The sequence below is a fragment of the Phyllobates terribilis genome, unplaced genomic scaffold (assembly GCF_046119375.1).
Source record: "Phyllobates terribilis strain yellow unplaced genomic scaffold, ASM4611937v1 Scaffold_5__5_contigs__length_657084704, whole genome shotgun sequence".
Classification (NCBI taxonomy): domain Eukaryota; kingdom Metazoa; phylum Chordata; class Amphibia; order Anura; family Dendrobatidae; genus Phyllobates; species Phyllobates terribilis.
Window position 1 is genome coordinate 463,643,324 of NW_027362765.1, and position 20,744 is coordinate 463,664,067.

At 43.4% G+C, this 20,744-nt stretch overlaps 1 protein-coding gene across 4 annotated transcripts in view; it reads left to right on the plus strand.

Annotated features, from left to right (window-relative positions):
• The window catches only part of JMJD1C (jumonji domain containing 1C), a 244,772-nt gene extending 233,023 nt beyond the window's left edge, over positions 1-11,749 (plus strand). For all 4 annotated transcript variants that reach the window (XM_073685401.1, XM_073685402.1, XM_073685403.1 and 1 more), the window contains 10 exons: positions 130-335; positions 2,107-2,385; positions 4,316-4,484; positions 4,582-4,672; positions 6,480-6,610; positions 6,907-7,029; positions 8,670-8,809; positions 9,661-9,837; positions 10,172-10,303; positions 10,927-11,749. In XM_073685401.1, the coding sequence (XP_073541502.1) occupies positions 130-335; positions 2,107-2,385; positions 4,316-4,484; positions 4,582-4,672; positions 6,480-6,610; positions 6,907-7,029; positions 8,670-8,809; positions 9,661-9,837; positions 10,172-10,303; positions 10,927-11,016 (1,538 nt within the window). In that variant the 3' untranslated portion in view covers positions 11,017-11,749. The remainder of the gene's footprint in view (positions 1-129; positions 336-2,106; positions 2,386-4,315; positions 4,485-4,581; positions 4,673-6,479; positions 6,611-6,906; positions 7,030-8,669; positions 8,810-9,660; positions 9,838-10,171; positions 10,304-10,926) is intronic.
• The last annotated feature ends 8,995 nt before the right edge of the window (positions 11,750-20,744 follow it).

The following is a 20,744-nucleotide window of genomic DNA, read 5'->3' on the forward strand; positions in this document are numbered from 1 at the left end:
GGCTTAGCTTTGTGAAATGTTGTTTTGCGAGGAACTATATACTTAAACCTTTTGTAGGTTATGTGCTAGGCAAAGCTTCACTTTATGTAGACTCACTTGTATTTTTGTTTTGTGCCTTCTGGATTGCAGAGAATAAAGAGGCCCCTGTGACAAAACATATCAAAGAAGAACAGGATAACGAAGTTCAGAACTCCAAATCCTCCTCTCCTACATCCCAAAATAGTGAACCAGGCTCCACCCTGCGCGACCTGCTTACCACCACCGCCGGCAAGCTGCGCCTGGGATCCACCGACGCCGGCATTGCCTTTGCACCCGTTTACTCAGTAGGAAATCCAGTGAGTGTCATCGGCATCGAGCCACAGTACAGATCTGTGTAGTCATCGCTGTGCGCTCTTGTATTTCGGGCACATCCATGTTGAAACTATATGAATTGCAGAAATCAGGAGAAGGAAAAATCTGCTGAGAGAGGAAAGTTATTCTCTTGGCAAAAACTCTCTGCAGACTTGAGTTACTTGCCAAAGACAACTGAGAGCTTGGAAGTAAACTGCAAACAAAGTTGTCTTTGAATGGGAAATGTGATGCAGTATTTAACATTTAATTGGCGTAGACAAGTTAAATCAAGTCTGAAACTAGTACAGGGAGCAGCAAAACATTCCCATGCGATGGCGAGCCAAGCTGTGTGTGCATGTGTGTGTGCAGGACACTGAGCTGGATGAACACGCGTCAGGGCTGGAAATGCTGTTCTTGTATGTCTGTGATATATCCTTAAAGAGGTTGTCCACTACTTGGACAAAATCTTCTCAATTACTATAATCCGCCATGTAAAATAAGAACAGCCCGTACCTGCCTCTGGAGCCGGCGCTGCTCCAGCAATGTCTGGGCTCTCGTGATGTCATGTCGCCACTTCACTCTCACTCCCTTTGGGCAAAACTCTGGAAGAAGTGAGAGCTACTGCTCTCTGATGTCGTCCGGATGTCCGTTACGTCTGACAGAAGTAAGAGGGAAGCGGCCGCTGATTGGCTGCAGGGCTCATTTGATATAACAGCATCACGCAAGCACCTGGTGCCGAAATTGCTGGAACAGCACTGGAGGTGAATGCAGGCTGTTTTTATGTTACTTGGGGTATTATATTAATTAATATGCAGTTGTGGACATCCCCTTTAAGGCCCTATACTTTTTAGACTAGGATCGGCAACCTGTGGATATTGGTAGGCTCAGCCGATCGTCTTAATGTGTATGGGTGGTCCCCGACTCTTCACCCAACAGATGTCAGGGTTGAAAAGGATCCAATTTATCTGATTTGGACTGCTGATCCTTTTTCTCAGTGAGCTAAGTCTGCTGCGGCTCTCTGATGGAGAATACGGGAGAGCATGCACTCGTGTATGGAGCAGACGAGAGAGATGGCTGTCAACAACCATCTATTGTGTATGAGGCCTCTTAAAGGGGTTGGTTTACCATAACCACTTATCATCCACTAACAGAATAGGTATTAAGTTGCTATGAAGTCCCCCATTTGAATCGGGTAATGGTCATCCACGCTCATCACTGCCCCATTCATTATCTATAGGACTGACTGAAATAGCAATGCTCTGTCCTTGGCTTTCTCAATCAGTCTCGTACAGTCTATATAGTCTTTTGTGTTATATGCAGCTGTGCTGTATATAGCTCATCTAGAGGAGTAATCCTGTTCTTAAGAATTGGTAGTCTATCCTTAATGAAGGCTACCAGTGTTGGATCGGTGGCAATACTGGTGGGTTTTCTCATGAGCACCGCTCCTCATCCATCCTTCATACCTGCTGATTGGCGCAGTTGCTGAGAGCTGTACCTGCACCGATCTGATACTGTCAGACTATCCTTAGCATAGACCATCATATTTTTTAGTACTGGATAACCTCTATAAAATTTGGGGGCAGATTACGGGTAGATGTACTCTGGCGACCATTTCTTTAGCTTGTTCGTTGTTGCCCCCATCGATTGTCTGGTGAGCGAAGTGTAAATCCACAAAAGTCTCTTTTTCTCAGAAAGACATATCTGTAAGCCTTCAGAAATCTGCAAACTATTAAAGATATTTGCAAGGTTGAAATATTTTCTTCTTTGTAACACCAGAGCGGTAAAGGCGGAAGGTCCATGCCAAACTTCTTAGATGACATCATCGCATCAGTGGTTGAAAACAAGATTCCTGCCACAAGGCCGCCTAAACCCAGCATAAAGTCCGAGCCAAAAGAGGAAATTTCTGAAAGCCGCAAGCCACCTCTGGATGAGAAGACAAGAACATACAATGATATTCCACATTCTTGGATCTGCGATCGTCACATTTTATGGTTAAGAGATCACAGGCACAACAGCAACTGGAAGCTCTTCAGAGAGTGCTGGAAGCAGGGGAAGGTGAGCGATTCACACAGGCCTCTGATGGATAAAAGGCTTTACTGAGGGGTTTTTTGTGTAAAAAAAAAACAACAAAAACCTTCATAATGAATCATTCTGCAGATTCCTAATATACTCCTTCCTTCATTTTTCAAGATCTCTGTTTGCTCATGAACATCTGAGATACATTTAAAACTGCAACACCATGTTCATGTGTCAATTGGACGTTATCAGGGTAGGTTTTCAGTCTACTGGAAGCAGAGGTATTGAAAATGGGAATTAAAGCGCGGTACATTAGATTTGCAGAACTTTTTGTTATACTCCCCTCACGCCTCACCCCGTCTGTCCTTGCGTATTAAAATATATACTCATATATTAAAGAGTACTTAGTCTGAGACTGCCCTTTTTAATTTAATGAAAGAGTGAGCAGCTTCAAGGGTCCTTAATGTCACCTAAAGGACCCGACTTTCTATCAAAAGTCGGGTCGAAACTTCCGATTGTGGGATTCTGTCAAGTAGAGGGATCCCACAACCATCCGCACCTCTTCCCTGTAAAAAACAAAACAAAAAACAAGATATCGCGTTTTATCGAGATATTGCTCTTTTTGTACTAAACCAGCGCTACCCCAGTTAATGATGTTACCATTCAGTATACCACTCTATCCCATGCTTGTCACTGTGCTTGGTGGTGTAAGGCTGCATGCAGCTACTTGACCTTGGAAACCCAAGAATAAGAAGCTTCCAGCTGGGGTACAGTTTTGTGTGCTAATGTTATACCAGAGGAGGCTTGAACTGTGCAGTTATGGAGTCAGGAGAGCGTTGGTGACTCTCTGCCCTCTGCTCCTCAACACTTGGCGACTCCGTTGTGTGACTTTACGTGGTCTCCAATGCGTGGCTGAGTTGCTGTGGTTCCTTTCACTTTTCACTAATACCAATATTTGGGAGGGAAGAAATGTCACGTTCAGACTTGTTATACTCCTATTACAGGACCGCGCTGATATCAGTGAGATCTTTGCCACCAGCCATTCTGTCCCATGTTAGTAAAGGCAGACGGCATGGCGGGGGCTGGCTGTTATACATCGGGGGCAGGGGAATGAGTGCATCCCAATTATATCGTCCATGTAGGGTATTTGTAGCTGGAGATGCACATTATTTTCAGATTCAAAAGAACAAGGAAAACTTTGCAGATCTTTGTTCGTTACGCTCGTTTTCCCCCGCAGCAGAATGTGATCACTTTTATCTCGATGATTTCCATGCGTCGTCATATAATCATTTTTGGAACAAGAGAAGAGCGAGATGTTTTCAGCCATCTGTTTAGATCCTCGCATCTCGGCAGTTGCCAAGTGACAGCACCAATAAGTTTCAGTAGACCGTAATACTAGAATGACAAGCTGCATGCAGAGAAAAGATGGAGCTGGAAAACTTGTGGCGTCTGTGTCCCCTCTATTTGATACATCTTCAGTTTTTTTTCATTAAAATATGGTATATTCTCATGTTGCAATTTGTTGCATATATTTCAGTCTGTTCCATGCATGCTATTGGGGTTGTTTCTGTATCACATCCAGGGATTTCTGCTTGGGACATTTGATGTGTGATTTGCCATGTGTGAACACTTCCCTAATGTGATGAGCTGTGTTATATGGTGACGTTGGGCGAGACACATTATACTGTGATGCGGCATATCGCAATATGTCAGAGAATGTGGCTACTGCAAAAAAAGTCCAAATCCTATGGATTTTTTCACCTGTTGTAGGTATAGCAAGTTGCTGGTTGCAAAGTGACTACATCCATTTACATTATGCTATAATATAGCTATGATGTAGCACAATGTGTGTCGCTGCCAAAGTAGCGGTGTAGCCCCAGCAGTAATAACTTATAACTGTCCTCAAACCACATGATTTAGGCTTTCTTATTAATTTCAGTTCTTAATCTCCGTAATATTTTTTTCATAGACTGTTGTGGTTTCTGGAAATCATAAGAGAATGAACCCAAATCTATGGAAATCGGAAGCAATCAGCCAAGACTTTGGGGAACATCAAGGGGATCTGCTGAACTGCAAAGAGGGAGTAGTGTTGAGCGGCAACGTGAATGAGTTCTGGGATGGATTTGAGGAGGTCTCCAGTAAGTTCCACAAGTCGTACAGAATAATAAGGCACCAAGATTTTCTAAGAGTTATAAATATAGCTCCTCTGATTGTTCCTTTCTTTTCCCTTCACAGAACGACAGAAACTTAAAAACGGCGAGACTATCCTTCTAAAACTGAAAGATCAGCCTTCTGGAGAAGACTTCCGAAACATGATGCTTGCCAGGTAATAATTACCCTGCTGTTTTACCTGGACATACCATGCCCTCATTGATGATGATCGCCAAATGTAACTGCACCAAGCGCTGAGGGGTGTTATAATAAATTACTTCCAGACTGCGCTCAGAAGATGATCAGAATCATGACTCTTAAGCCATTCAGACCGCGCCAATCTCTATTTATGTGTAATCCTCTTTTTCTTCGACGAACCATAATATTTTTATTTTGGCGTTGCCATAGACAATTATGGGATTGTTTTTGTGCCCGACAAATTGTCATTTTGAATTGTGTTGAAAAATGGGGAAAAATTACAAGTGGTGGGGGAGACCGTTCTACCATTGTGTTTTGGATTTCTTTTTTACAGCTTTCATTATACACTAAGAATTACCTGGCAGCATAATTGTTCAGATCACTGTCATTTTAGCGATACCAAACTTTGTATAGTTTTTATGCTTTATTGGTATATTCAGAACGTTGTGTAAAAATAAATAAAAAAAAATTATATATAATTTTTTTTTTTGGGGTTCCACTCCCTGAGATCCATTACCATTAATCTTTACTAGTGTTGAGCGAGTATGTTCTGTCCGAGTATGCTCGGGCCGAGCTCTGAGTATTTATAGCTGCTCGGTGATATGCTTGAATCGCTCCCGTGTGCATGATTTGCAACTGTTTGCCAGCTTTATTACATGTGAGGAATGTGTAAGAAATAGACATTCCTCCCATGTAATAAAACCTATCACTGAGCAGCTGTAAATACTCTGAGCTTGGCCCGAGCATACTCGGCGAAAGGGTTAACAGAACATACTCAACACTAATCTTTACATTTCCTTTTTTTCCTTGGCGAGCTGAAGTTTCTATTCATGCCATTTGGGAGTACATACAATCTTTTGGTTGTGTTTTATTGCATTTTTGATGACCCCAAAAAAATTCTGTCATTCTGATTTATTTTTTTTCTACATTGTTTACGGTATGCGTTCATTTTATATTTTCATAGATGAGGCCAAATATGTTTAATTTTCTTTTTTGGGAATTGGGAATTTTCTCTTTATTTTTTAGTCCAGCTAGGGGACTAGAATCTGTGATTGTTTGATCGCTGGTATTTCACAGTGCAGTACTACAAAGCTACTGCTCCCATGGAAGTACAAAGTAGCGATAAAAGGTCTACAATAGGCCCCCACATGCCGTGGCAAGCCATCGCCATCCCGGGATTGTATTTATAGGGAAGGGGACCTACATGCCTCGGCACTGGAACCATTTAAATGCCACTGACGCTGAGTTACCATTGAGATGCTGCTGTCAGACTGCTGTGATCAGTGTCCGCTCTGGTCGTTGGTGTTGGCACAAGTGCCTGCACCTGCCTTGATGACATTGGACTCTGCTCATAAGCCTCATCCAAGCCATCCCGCACCCTCTTCTGGGAGGAATTGAGCTGTGTGATTATAGTCACTCATTGACATTGCATTGTTTGCCTGTGTTCACATGCAGCAGTCACGCTGTGGCTGAAAACTGCAGCAGCCCTGTGTCACTGCGGTCTTTAAATATTCCCCTGGGCAATTACAATCTTGCAGGGAAACTGCTGTTTCATTTGCAACACCGAGGGGTCGTTGTGATCCGCAGTACTGTCTTGCATGTAAAGAAAAAAATTTTAACTGGAAGATTGTGATCGTCCAGGGAAATGGTGGTAAGACGGCAGCGGTACAGGGCTGCTGCGGCATGAAATGCAGCCTATGAAAGTAGTTGCACTAATTATATCATTAGAAGGACAAGACCTGATGTTACTGATGTCTGACACAGCACCTGTGTTATCCCCTCAGACATGAAGATTTCTTTAGGATGCTCCCGGTACCAGAATACTGCAATCCAGATGGGAAGTTCAACCTCGCATCCCACATGCCATCATTCTTTGTACGTCCAGACTTGGGCCCGAGGTTGTGTAGCGCCTATGGTGAGTTTGGTTTAATTAGAAGGCTGCTAAAAATTCTGTGAAATGATTAATATCTGGATGCTGGAAATGAAAAGTATTAGAATTAGAGCGAGTTTTACCTGCGTTCATTTGCTTCACCTGGATGAGACCAGGACCATGGTGCAGACCACCAGCATTAGATTGGGGGGACATGTCTGTGAGGAGCGTGAAGCTGTAATACCTGGACCATCCACTAAAATGTTGGAAGGGTACATCTGTCAGACCTATTCAGTAATCGTCAGATTTAGTTTTAACTTTTTTTTTTTTTTTACATGCAGGAGTGATTGCCACCAAGGATCATGACACCGGAACAACAAACCTTCACATAGAAGTGTCAGATATGGTGAACATCTTAGTCTATGTTGGAGCTGTCAAAGGCAATGTGGCTGCTTGTAAATCAGGTATGTGACCATAGCAAATCAAATCATTGCCCCTTGTCCAGCACCTGCTTTAATATAAGTGTGGTATCTGTCTATTGGGGCGTTTATTACTTTTCACATTTATTTGCAGGTAAATTGTGGCAAGAACAATCAATCTACCTATCTACCTTCATGTGTGACCACACACTTAAGATAATCATGCGCTTAAGAGTTTCACTGGATTTATCCATATAGGAATATAACAGATCTGTCATCAGATTTCACAATACAAATTGCATACGTTATTATATCGATCTCTTTAGACATGAAGAGTCTGATGTGCTTACTGTGATAATCTATATAAGTCTGGCGGTATAATCCTTTGTGAATGTTTAACTGCCTAATATTAAAATGAGCAAGCTTAGACATTCTGACATGGATTTTCAAATTAAGTACACCAGCCTCATCAGGTGCAAGATCTATTTAATAAAGTACGCAGTGCAGTTTGTAGTTGTGACCAATCCTCTTAAACGATTCTCTCTTCCGGATAGATGATCACTTGTTGGGACCTCTTTCATAGATCTCAAGAACTGGGGTCTGAAATAGTCCCCGGTGGAAAGGATCTTTAGAACTGCTGGAGATACTCGAGTGCCATATAAAATAAATGGAGTCCTATCCTCTGGATTAGTGGATTTATATAAAAGCTAAAGGGGTATTCCCATCTGCATATGTAGTAGGTATAATAATAATATTAGCAAATACCTCCAATTAGAAATGTAGTATAGTTCTTCTGATTCATTATGTTGAGTGAGTATGTTCTGTTAACCCTTTCGCCGAGTACGCTCGGCCCGAGCCCCGAGTATTTATAGCTGCTCGGTGATATGGTTGAATCGCTCCCGTGTGCATGATTTGCAACGGTTTGACAGTTTTATTACATGGGAGGAATGTCTATTTCTTACACATTCTTCACATGTAATAAAGCTGGCAAACGGTTGCAAATCATGCACACGGGAGCGATTCAACCATATCACCGAGCAGCTGTAAATACTCGGAGCTCAGCCCGAGCATACTCGGCGAAAGGGTTAACAGAACATACTCGCTCAACACTAATTATGTTGCTTACCTCATGTTCAGGGCATTGCAGAAGCAGTAGCTTATGTATCCATGGTAACAACAAGTGACATAGTGACCGTTATCTGTTAGTGATAGTAACCATGGATATCTAAGCTACTGCAATGCCTGCTCATGGGGTAAGCGACATAGCGAATCAGAAGAACTATACTATGTTTCCAATTGGAGGTATTTGCTAATATTATCATTATTACACCTACACCTACTACATATTGGGATAGGATCTTGGAGATGGGAATGCCCTTTTAATGTACATAATGCCACAAAACACTTAATAAAAAAAAAAAAAAAAGGCTTATCAAGTCCGGATATACTACATATTGTGTGTGGTACGAGGGAGGAAGAAATTCACATGTAAAGTACAAATGTAATTTCTGAAAACTAAAGTGTTGCCCATACTAATCAGTTAGCAGCTTTTTCCGAGACGTCTTGGAAGATTACAATTACAAAAATGGTCGCCTCCGGCAGCTCCTTGATTCCCTTTTGCACTTGTTTTGGCAAATGCTTTACCAAATATACCAGTTATGTTATAACCACCTTTCCTGTTTCAGCTGTAGTCAAGAAGTTTGAGGAAGAAGACATGGATGAAGGTTTGAAGAAAAGACTGAAGGATCCCACTGAGGCTCCCGGTTCTCTCTGGCACATTTACGAGACTAAAGACGCAGACAAAATCCGAGAGTTTCTACATAAGGTGAAGGCAGCACCACTGCGCACAGATTCTGTCTCTATAATTGGGTGACTTTCCTATGGCATCTACAAATATAGGAGATTGACAGAAAACCAGTAATATAATTGATTTCCATTATCTTCTAATAAGAAATGAGTATATGGCTTTGCCACCCCGGGTCTGTGGTCCAGTTCAGTGCTCTCTGGCCATGGACAGGAACTACATGAATTTCCTCACCCTCTTGGAGACCAGGCTCGGCTTCTGATTAGTGGAGTTGGAGAGATACCACACAGATGACACCAGGCCGGTGAATCAATCGCTGTGCGAAGACCCCGGAAGCCCAGGGAATTCGTACAGCTCCTGTTCACGACCGGACAGCACGGATCTGGACCGGGGTGCTGCAAAGTTATCTGCTCAGCTCTACTTCTATTCTGATAACCTAACATTTAGCAGTTAGTAATAAGGGAATTCGGTCAGTAACGTGGATTATTTCTGAAAATATGGAATAAGCATCAGGGAGGCAATGGAGCGAAATCTCCTTGTTCTAGAGCTGCTGAGCGCGTGCCAGGAGATCTGCGGTGTGTCTGCCAGTGCGCCACTTAAGTTTCTGCCATTACGTCTGCTTTCCTTGGGAATGTTGAGAAACTGTCAGATTTTTTTTTCCTATGACTAGATCCTGTGTCAATTCTCAGAATTTCCATTTTAGCACATTTTTACACAAGTAAAATGTGGTATTCACAGGGGACTGCAGTTTAGAAAGGGATTCTGTTCTGTAAATGTTTTGGCGCGAATAATAGAGCGGGGAAGTAGTATAACCTGCAGTACGGCGCAGATCTCACCACAACAATAAAGGCCGATCTCTCTTCTCCTTTTAGGCCGCAAAAGAGCAGTGCCTCGAAATCCTTCCTGACCATGACCCAATACGAGACCAGAACTGGTACCTGAACAAGAAACTCCGCCAAAGTCTCCTGGATGACTATGGTGTGAAGAGCCACACACTTGTCCAGTTCCTTGGTGATGCGATCATACTGCCCGCAGGGGCCATTTATCAGGTGAGGTGGGGATATAAAGTTAGTTTATGCCTCAGATTTTGTGTAGATGGAGTACAAAGATGGCATGTTCCAGCAGATGCCGAATTATGGCGATAATCCTCCTGAAAAGCATTGCTTCTAGGGAAGAATATGGTCGTAACAAGAAGTCGTAGGTATGCCACGTGCCATCATACAAGCTTCATGTTCACAAAGACCTGATGTGAACTATAGCCATTTATGGGGCTATCAAGGTCTCGTTGACCTGATCCTGATACAGCCGGTGAATGGCTTTACCTGCTCCCTCGTCAGACGTGGAAGGTGACACTTACAGGTTTTGCTCTTTTGTTTGCGACAGGTGCAAAATTTTCACAGCTGCATCCAAGTGACTCAAGACTTTGTGTCCCCAGAACATCTTGTTCACTCATTTCATTTAACTCAAGAGCTGAGACTTTCTAAAGAAGAAATCAATTTTGATGATAAATTGCAGGTAAGCGTACAGGCAGCGCGCTCCGCAGTCCCCGCTCACATTGGCAAGGGAACGATGTCATTTTCTAACGATTATTCGACAAATATGAATGTCTGGCAAAAACGAGGTCGGGATATTTAGCATAAAAACAAGTTTGATTCACGGTCACCGTGTCCATGTTCAGCTCTAGCTCTGTACTAAGGTCATATAAAAGAGGAAAGTGTAGGTGAAGACTGAAATATAACAACACCTTCTATGTGCAAGATCACGGATTCCCATACCGGGGATAAACCGGTCCAGCTACATCCTCCAGTCCATGATAATTGTCATTGGTTTATTGCAAACAGCAGAATGCTTGTAAATTTTGCTACTAAACCAAATTTGCCATGTGGAAAGAAAAATGTTGCATTATTTAAATGCACCCTTACATTTTATGGTCTGTGTCCGCAACGTGTAGCACTCAATATGTTGTAAAACTGCAGCACTCGGCAAGCTTGACAGCCTATGGCGGACCGAGCATGCTGGGAGTTATAGTCCCATAACAGCTGAAGAGCAGTTCTTGTTTTTCTTGGCAAGTTCGGTGCTTTACTTGCAGAAGCAGCTAAATATAATGACCCAATTTTATGTCCAATTTGTCTTACCAGGTAAAAAACATCTTGTATCATTCAGTCAAAGAAATGGTAAGATCCTTGAAGATTCACGAAGAGGAAATGGAAGACATGGAGGAATCTTAGCTTTTTTTTTTTTTTTTTTTCGTTTCTGCTGGAGATGGAGAGATTCTTGTGCTGGGAGAGAATAATACAGATAAAGGGACACTGAGCGAGCCGCTGTTCTATCATCAGTGCCAAGAAACTCTTCTCCAAGTATTTCCTTGTTACTGACACCACACCAGTATAAAGACAGTCACAGCAGATGTGATCGGCCTCCCCCGCAGGGCAGGACGCTCATTACAGGCCTCCCCAGCGCTGCAGCACGATCGGAGCCATCACACCCGTGCTACAATGTAACATACTGTATATTAAGAGTTTGTGAAAAAAAAAGAAGAAAAATGTCAGATTTAAATGTATTTATTTTTTTGAAAAAATGAAAAGAAAAAAAGTTCTACGCTTATATTGTTGATCAAATGTAAATGTGACTTGTATAGTTTGCTAAAAATATTTGGATATTTTTCACTACATTGACACAATAACTGTGAGGGTAAAACAGAAATCACCAGCTATTGCCTGCATTTGGAAGCATTCATAACATAATCTGAAAGATTACTGCCAAATACCTGTAAACTTTGTACTATATAAGATATAACACGGTATTAATAAGAAGACACTTCAGTGATTTATTGAAGCCTACTCAATGTATAATTAGACATTTAAAGAAGATGTAATTTATTTGAAACAAGTTGTCTCATTTTTGGTAAAGAATTTGTGACATTTTGAAGCTAAATAAAACTTAATATGCTCTGTAAATATATACATATATACATTCAATGATGTATTTTTTTAAAACATTGGCTTGCTTTAATTTGTTAAAAGTGCAAGTGTTCCACATGCTTTGTACATTGAAGTTCAAAGGGGTTTTACATTTTCCATTAAAAAGAATTTCTCAAATGTTTACTTGAAGTATGTGTGTATTGTGCAATCGGCGAGACCTCCCGTCCCATGTGGGGTAATGTACGTAGCTGCAGAAACAGGCAGGAGACCTAATCGTGGCTGCCTCCTTTACGGTTTTTGGGTGAAGGTGTTTCTGGTTGTTTTTTTCGTTTGTTTTTTTCACCCATTTGAGTTTTACTATCCCATGATTTTAGATCTTGTAGCCCCAGTAATAAAGCTGTAGCCGCACATGCAAATTTTGATGCAATAGTAATCACAAGCAACTCACAACTCCTAAAAACTGCTGCAAAACCTGCATGTGTGAATACAACCTAAACTTGGATTTTCATGCCACTAGAACTCTTATACAGCTGTGACAGATGCCCCCTAGTGGTGGCACGAGGGAAACACATTGCTGGCTTGTTATTCTTACACAGTGGTGGATCCATACAAAGGCCCCCTTCTTACTGATAGGTGGGAGGTCAGATAACCCTCAATCAATAGAGCTTATATTTATTATTATTTATTTTTAGAGCCCCCATTGATTCCATGGTGCTGTACATCAGAAGGGGGCTAGATACGAAATACAAATATAAATTACAATGAGCAAACTAACAGTGACAAACTGGTACAGAGGGGAGAGGGCCCTGCCCTTGCTGGTTTACATAGGGTAATTGGGTAAGAGACACTAGGTTTGGGAGTTGCCACAGCTCCGATGAGGAGGCAGCGGGGTTAATACAGGCTGTAAGATTTCTTGAAGAGATGAGTTTTGAAGTTCCGTCTGAAAGTTCTTAATATATTAGACAATCTGACGTGCTGGACACAGACTTCCAGAGGTTGGGGAATGCTTGGGAGAAGTCATGGAGGAGATTGGGTGACGAACATAAGTCTTGGGAGGACTGGAGTAGGTATTGAGAGATTAGTTTGAAGATATATGATGGGGACAAATTATGGCCTTGAAGGTCAATGTTAGTTTGAACTGGATTTGTTGAGGAATTGGAAAACAATGAAAAGATTTGTAAGATGGCAAAGGTGGATTAATCGGGCAGCAGAGTTGAGAGACTGGAGAGGTTCAAGAGTGTTAGCAGGGAGGCCACAGACTAGTATATTGCAGTAGTCAAGGCGGGAAATGATGAGGGCGTGCACTAGCATTTTAGTAGATTAAAGGCTGAGGAAAAGACTGATCAATGTGATTTCCTAAAAGAAAAAACTATACATGACTTGTCATCCTGAAATAAAATATCTTTAACATAACTTTATTTATATTGGGTTCAAATTTTTGGTGTTGGTATCACCATCTATAATAAAGAAATAAAAAGTCCAAGACAGTTAAATGACCCTTAAATTTCGGATTTAAGGCAGAGCAAACCTAAAGAAGTATTAACTATCTTTATATACCCTCATCACATGTTACATTCGGGCACTGAACCAGAGGATTTCTTTAAACACACTATTCAAAAATTTTTGGGAACACTTGCACATTGCTGTTAACCCCCCCCCCCCCCCCCCCCCTCACCCTCTCCAGTTATTAAAGCGTCAGGAATACAAATCTGCCCTTTTAGGAAGCAGGAGTGATTGGGAATCATTGTCACCTGCTTTGGTGAAAGTGACATTAGGAGAACTGGAGAGGAACAGCAAGACAATCCCAAAAAGGGAATTGTTTTGCAAGTAGTGGCCACAGACAAATAATCTCTCCTTCAAATAATTTGTCCTTCAAATGCTTGGTGTGTGCAGGGGTCGTCTGATACCCTGATTTCCTAGGACACCATAGGGACCATGCACACTACAGGGCTATGTAATTAGTTGTTGTGAAATGCACACAAATTGGATCCGTCTGTGATTTTAAGTTTTTACTTTGATTTTCAGGGTGTTTTAGAATCTGGCCCTCGATTAATGGTTTTGGTTTCCAATCACTATTGAGATGTCACTTTGTTCTCAATAAAGTGGACTATTTATATCAATAAAAAATTTCAACTTGAATCTTTTGCCCTCAGGCTTCCATTAATTTCTTTAAGTGTTTTCTCAAAACTGAATATACAACACTCAAAGAAGTTGTGCACTACTTGGACAACTCTTTATCATAGCCCACTCTTGGCCGCGATAAAATAAAAAAGCTTATACTCCCCTCCTGTGCTGGCGCCGTTCCTGTGATGTCTGCTCTCATGGTCCCGGGGCTCCCGCGCTGCTGTTGCAACATGTGACCCCGGCACTCAATCAGCGCTGGCGTCACTGTCCCCGCCTTCTGTCGAATTGAACATGAAGAGGAAGTCAGAGATCAGCTGCAGCCCGGACTTCCTCTCCATGTTTGATTTGTCCGAGGGCGGGGATAGTGATGCCAGCGGGAGCTCCGTTACTGCAAGTGCTGACACCGCTGGAACGGCGCCGGCACAGGAGGTGAGTATAAGTGTTTTTATTTTATCGGGGCCAAATATTTAGATTAAGATGGGGTTGTCCAAGTAGTGGACAGTGCCTTTAAAGGCTTTGAGCAAAAGCTGGGAAAAAAAAAGTTTGACTTTGGTTTCATGCGTTTTACAAAACACCATAAGTTTCGCTTACCTGATCTGCACAATCCTGATATTAGCAAAGGAGGCAAAGTTTTTTCTTCAGTGGGTTTTAAATGTTACCGGCTGTATTGTGTGGAAAAATAAAGAACAAATCTATTTGGTATTAATGACCCCAATTCATTCATCAAGACCGGTGATTTTCTGGTGTAGGGAATGTCATGGCTTGTTGTGAATTAGATTAGCTGTGGTGTCTTGCTCCGCACATTTTCGGTGGAGATGGGGGAACCTGGTGTGAAAACTACAAAAAGTTTCAAAAATTTGGTGCAACTCCCAAGTTAAGACAAAATATAGCACCTTGTCAAAGCTTCTACACCACTTTTTGGGCGCAATAGCTTTGATGAATCAGGGCCACAGTGCGTAAAAATGATAAAATCCATGGAGAAATGAAAATGCGGTTTTTCAGTCAAAAAAAAAAAAAAAAAATGCAAGCAAGATGACATATGTACTCAAAATGAGATCGAAAATGGGGCTCCCACAGCTAAAGGTCTTAGAAAATTGTGATAGAAGCCCAAATTATTTATTTTTTTTATAAGCTTCTGTTTTTTTACCACCTAAAATACAGCAATATCAAGCTTGCATAATTTGTATTTGTACAGACCTGTAGAATCGTGCTGCTGTTTTTCTTTTTCCTTTTTACAGTTAATACCGTATGGCATGATTGTGTTTTTTTTTTATTTTCACTCTACTTGTAAATTTTCTCTTTCTCATTAAATTATATAGTAAAATGAATGGTGAATATTTATTTCAATGTCAGACAACCCCTTTAAGTAAAAATATACATATTTTTTTTTACTTTCCCTTTTTAAGCATTGCACTGTTATTTTGCGGTGCGATCTCATGCACGTCTGTGTGGCCAGAATAAGACTTTCTAATGCTAAAGCAAAGCTAATTATTTGTTTTATCAACCACGTGCTGTTCCAATCCCTTCTGAACCGCGAATTGAGCATTTCTGATTTCCTTGTGATCGCAGGCGTCTTACCATCTATTCTATAAAACCTCTACACGCCAAAGTAAAAAATCTGAGCATCACCATCTTCCCGCTCCAGTAAATGACAGTGGTTAGTTGAAAGTAGGAAGCCAATTGTGGGGGCTGCATCCGCTTTTGCTCGACTTTGAAGTGGGATGAAAGCAGCAGCGTGCGCTTGGCTGGATCAAAGTGTTACTTTTGTGACCTTTCAAGGAGACTTTTCCAGAGCTGCACTACTTTCATATTCCAGCCAGCTCTATGATCATCGCTGCTATGTACCATGACAGTCCGCTGAGTAAGGGTGGTACCTTGCACCTTACTACATTCTGCCACTACCCCTTATACCACCCATCCACCGCAGTTATCGTGCCCACAGGAACATTTTACAGGAGCACATTTCCCAGCTCTGCCTTTATTCTAGTTGTGTTCTCAAAAGCTGTGCAAGTCCTAAAAGGGATTAATACGTAATAGAACAATTTCTGCGCTGATATATTACAAAGCCGTTCCTTGCACAACATGAAGGTCTAATGTCACTGCATCAAGTGATTGTCAGTATGGGTGTGTTACAGAATGTAACCCCCTATCGAAGGGGTGGGCAATTAATTTTCCCAAGGGGCCACATGAGAGACTGTAACTGTTGTGGAGGCCGAACTAATAGGCTGAAATTAATTCTGCTCAATTTTAACATTAATTATAATTTTAGAGTAAATGTATGACTTAATATTGCGCAGAATTAAGTATGCTGACATCCCCCAATATACAGTACTAGATGGTGGCCCGATTCAAACGCATCGGGTATTCTAGAATATGTATGCGGTAGACCGGGCGCAATCAGCAGAGCGGTGTTGAAATTTGGCGCCAATATCGCTGATTGGTCACGGCCGGTGGCCGCAACCAATCAGCGAATCATATTAGTGAGGACCGGGGAGCGGCGCTGCCTGTGCGGGTACTTCCGCTGCGAGCAGCCGGGACATGACCGGCTGCTCGCAGCAGAAGTATACCGACCGGCGGCGCCGCTCCCCGGTCCTCCCTTCACACTTGCCGCCGGGAGATCAGCGGCCCTAGCCGCTGATCTCCCGACGGTAACCGCATGGAGGTGAGAGCGGTGTTTAAAGTTGGCGCTGACTGGTCGCGGCCGGCGGCCACGACCAATCAGCACAGCGGTGTTTAAATTTGGCGCCAATATTTGTAATTGGTCGCGGCCGGGAGATGAGCGGCTACTCGCAGCAGAAGCATCCCGACCAGCGCCGCTGCTCCCCGGTCCTCCCTTCACACTTGCTGTCGGGAGATCAGCGGCCCTAGCCGCTGATCTCCCGACGGTAGCCGCATGGAGGTCAGCGGCGCCGCCGGTCGGGGTAGTCCTGCTGCGAGCAGCCAGGAGATGACCGGCTGGCGCCGGTCATCTCCGAGCTGCATCGCCGCTGTCCTCCGTGCGGCAGATGAGCCGCTAACGGCCGCCATCTTTTTCTGAAATCCCGCGTCGCTGATTGGCCGCGGCCGGACCAATCAGCGACGCGGGATTTCCAGGACAGACTGACAGACGGGATAAGACCATTATATATATTAGATGAGCACCCACACAGCCCCCTATATACTGTTAGAGCCCCCACATAGCCTCACTATATACAGTGTGAGCTCCCCACATAGCCTCCCTATATATAGCATGAGCCACCACATAGCCTCACTACATACAGCATGAGCCCCCTACAAAGCCTCACTATATACAGTATGAAACCAACTTAGCCTCCTATGTACATACAAACATCCCATACACATGAAAAAACACAACACATACCTCACTCCCGTTCCCCCGGCGCTCTGCCTCTTCTCTCCGATGCACTGACTCCGCAGTGCACACCTGACGCGATGAAATGATGTCATTGTGTCGGCTGACTCACACGCTGATTGGTGGAAGAAGGGACTGGTGGCTCCATCCTCCATCATTGTATTTACTACTGTCTTCATCCCGAGGATGCAGATCGCGGGGGGGGGGGGGGGGGGCATGGTGCGGCCCATGAGCCAGTGTTATAGCCCTTCAGCTGTCTCAGTCCGCGGCTGGACTAGCACAGCCAGAGGGCTGGATGTGGCCTGCGGGCCGCACTTTGCCCAGGTCTGCCCTATCAGGATGTTGGCTTGTACAATAACAAACTATTTTCCTGAATTCTATGTAGTTTTGTGTATCCAGGTGGTGTATGAATAATTATTTGTGCTCTACATGGTAATCTTTTTTTCTTTTATTGGGGGGGGGGTTCATCAGACTTATGGGGAAGAGTACCCAGGCCCCTTACTGCAATGCTCATTAGCGAATAGCAGGAACATTTGTTGTCTCACCAAGACGCCTTTAAATATGACATTCATATGTGAAATCATGGATCTAAGATGGAGGATTCGACGGGTTGGTAACCCTTACTTTCAACTCCTTAACCCAGAGAATCTCTGACCGGCAGGATCCACCTAGTTATTATATGATCGGTCATTTGAGTGAATTTCTTATTTTAATAGGCCTTCTGCAACCATTTTTGGTTGTTTCTGTACTAAATCTGCAAGGATTGGTAGATGTTTGCTAGGTCGGCATCAAAGTGAAAAGTGACAAATACACAAAAAAAAAAAAAAAAAAAATGCACCCCTGGTCAAAATGACTGGTATTATGAACAGTTAAGCAAGTTGAAGATGAAATGATCTTTAAAAGGCCTAAAGTTCAAGATGACACATTTCCTTTGTAATTTAGGGGAAAAAAAAAATATTTTCATCTTTTACATTTTAAAAATTGCAAAAAGGAAAATGGGCCGATGAAAAAGTTTGGGCACCCTGCATGGTTAGTACCTACTACCCTTTTGAAAGTATCACAGCTTGCAAACGCTTTTTGTAGCCAGACAAGAGTCTAACAATTCTTTCTTCCTTGGAAAATTCTTCCATTTCTGTGAGATTCCTGTGTCGTCTTGCATGTGCTGCTATTTTGAAGTCTAGTCACAAATGATGTTCAGATCAGGGGACTGTAAGGGCCATTGTAAAACCTTCAGCTTGCGCCTTTTGAGGTAGTCTATTGTGGATTTTGACGCGTACTTAGGATCATTATCCATCTGCCATCCTCTTTTCAACTTCAGCATTTTTTTTTTTTTTTTTTTACAGATGGTGTCATGTTTGTGTAAGGTGCCTCAGCGAGGTAGTCGTGGGCGAGCTGTAGCCCCTGCTCGCTCTGGCACCCTACAGACAATACGTGTCCTGCCTCTGAAGTGTGGCTGTGTATGTGGTGCGCTTCACTTACTTCAAGCCATCCGATCGCGGCCGTCTCCAGGCATTTCTCTTCTAGGACCAGGGCAGCAATAAATTCAGAGGACACGATGTTCATAACCGTAACTGTGACTTTACTTGGGGAAGAGGAATATGTACAATATTTACAGGCAAATATAATGGATAAGGCCGGACAGGCTATTATCTCCTTCACAGGCGCTGGCAACATCTTCAGCCCTGGTTCCCTCTTTGAGTGAAGCATCTCTGTGACTCTATCTCTAGCCCAAGAGACTCTTCTGCAATACCAACAGTGTTACGGATCTGTTATCTCCCCCACGTCTTAGCCTGGAGTCCTATTTATCTTCCTCTGCTACCTGCAGACTAGAAGTGCCCCGGGTCCTCAATATCTCCGTTGAGTTTCTCCGGCCGGCTAACAGGACTCTTGCGTAGGGAGACTTTTACACTGGTGATCCCACTGTCTGAGGGTATGGAGCTCCCGTGTACCCTAGCAGCCACCATATGGTCAGGCTGCCCGTACAGTTCACTGTCCTATCTTTTACTCTTCATCACTTCCTGCTTCTGGAAACTAAGCAGAGATTTTCCTAATGTGCCCACCCTCTGTGGACTGTCATCACACAGCATTAACCCCATCACTATCTGTAACACTGCTAGCAGACTCTACCTGACATCTGCACCTAGGACAGTGGCATCTTGTGGCTGATTACAAGTACTGCAGCCCACAAGGAATTATGCCAGGAACAAGCTCTATAACTCTCAAGGCTTGATCAGGGCACTAAGTTCCCCCTCTACTCTACTGACTGGACCACTGAAGCTAACCCCTTAGCTTGGCCTTCTGACAGTCCAGAGAGGTTTAACTACGGGAACGCTTTCTTTAACTACTTGAGTGCCAAAGGAAGGCTACGTCCTTCCCCACTATTACATTCCCTCACACTTTAATGTTGGTCGTCCCCGACCACACTAAACAATCAATACAGATCAGCATTTATGACATCATATCACATTACTACATCACTAAAAATTTTTAATACAAGACTGGTCCTGAAGTCTTCTTCTTGGGTAGGAGACCAGCCCTTCTCGGTTAAGGGCCCCGGAACTGCAATTCAGGACAGTCCATTGCCATTACATTTGACTCTGCTCAACAATACCGGTCCTTCTTGGTAAGGACCCTGGAAACACAATGTCCATGTCCATATTTTTAAGACAGGTCACACACCAATAGCCCTCAATCTCCTTTGAAGGCTGAATTCTGAGGCACACGGTCACAGGGAACACCCCGTGAGTCTCTTTCCTCTTGGCCCTAGCGGGGGTCACCGGTTCTTCCCGCTAGGCCGCAAGTCTCTTAGGTTTGGAGGATATCCATCCTCAAGGTGTGCCTCAGGGCTGCAAATTCCAGCAGAAAAAGGTGCAAACCAACCTTCAGCTGTCTGCTGCTACTACAGGCCCACCTGGCCTCGAGAGTATCTCAAACAGTCCCTCTGATTCCTTTTCAGGAAGAGAAAAACACACAGGCCTTCTGGCCATGAAGGTATCAACAGTCCTTCCTAGAATAACAAAGGCGAGGCACCTTAAACTTTGTTTCCTGAGACTCGACTGGTCTTCAGCCTTTAAATAGGGGTTCCTTGGAACTCGACCCCTCAAAATAGCCTGCTGGACGAATCGAGTAACTGCAATTGCCCAGAGGGCACCTTGGTCACTGCTCAGGTGTCTCCTGGAATTTCTCCATCTGCTTCCAGACTCCTCTCAGGCAGAACCAAGCCACTTCCAGCTGAAGTTATCACTGGAACTACCTGCACATCTGCATCAGGCTCCCAGAGTGAAGTCAAGGCCCAAAGTCCTTCCTGAAGCTCCTCTACCATCTTCCTCCCCTCAGCATACCACAGCTCTATGCTTCTGAGGAATTCACTGCAGCTTCTTTGGGTTGGGAACTGAGCAGCATGCAATAGTTGCTGGCCTGCGTCCGGCCTTACTGAACGTGATGGAGCTGAGGCTTGCATAACTTCTGCAGTGGGCTCCACGTCTTCTTGGTATTCTAGAGTGTTCACGGACTCTCCAGTCCCCGGAGCGGTGTACACTGAGTGCCTCCCATCAGGCTG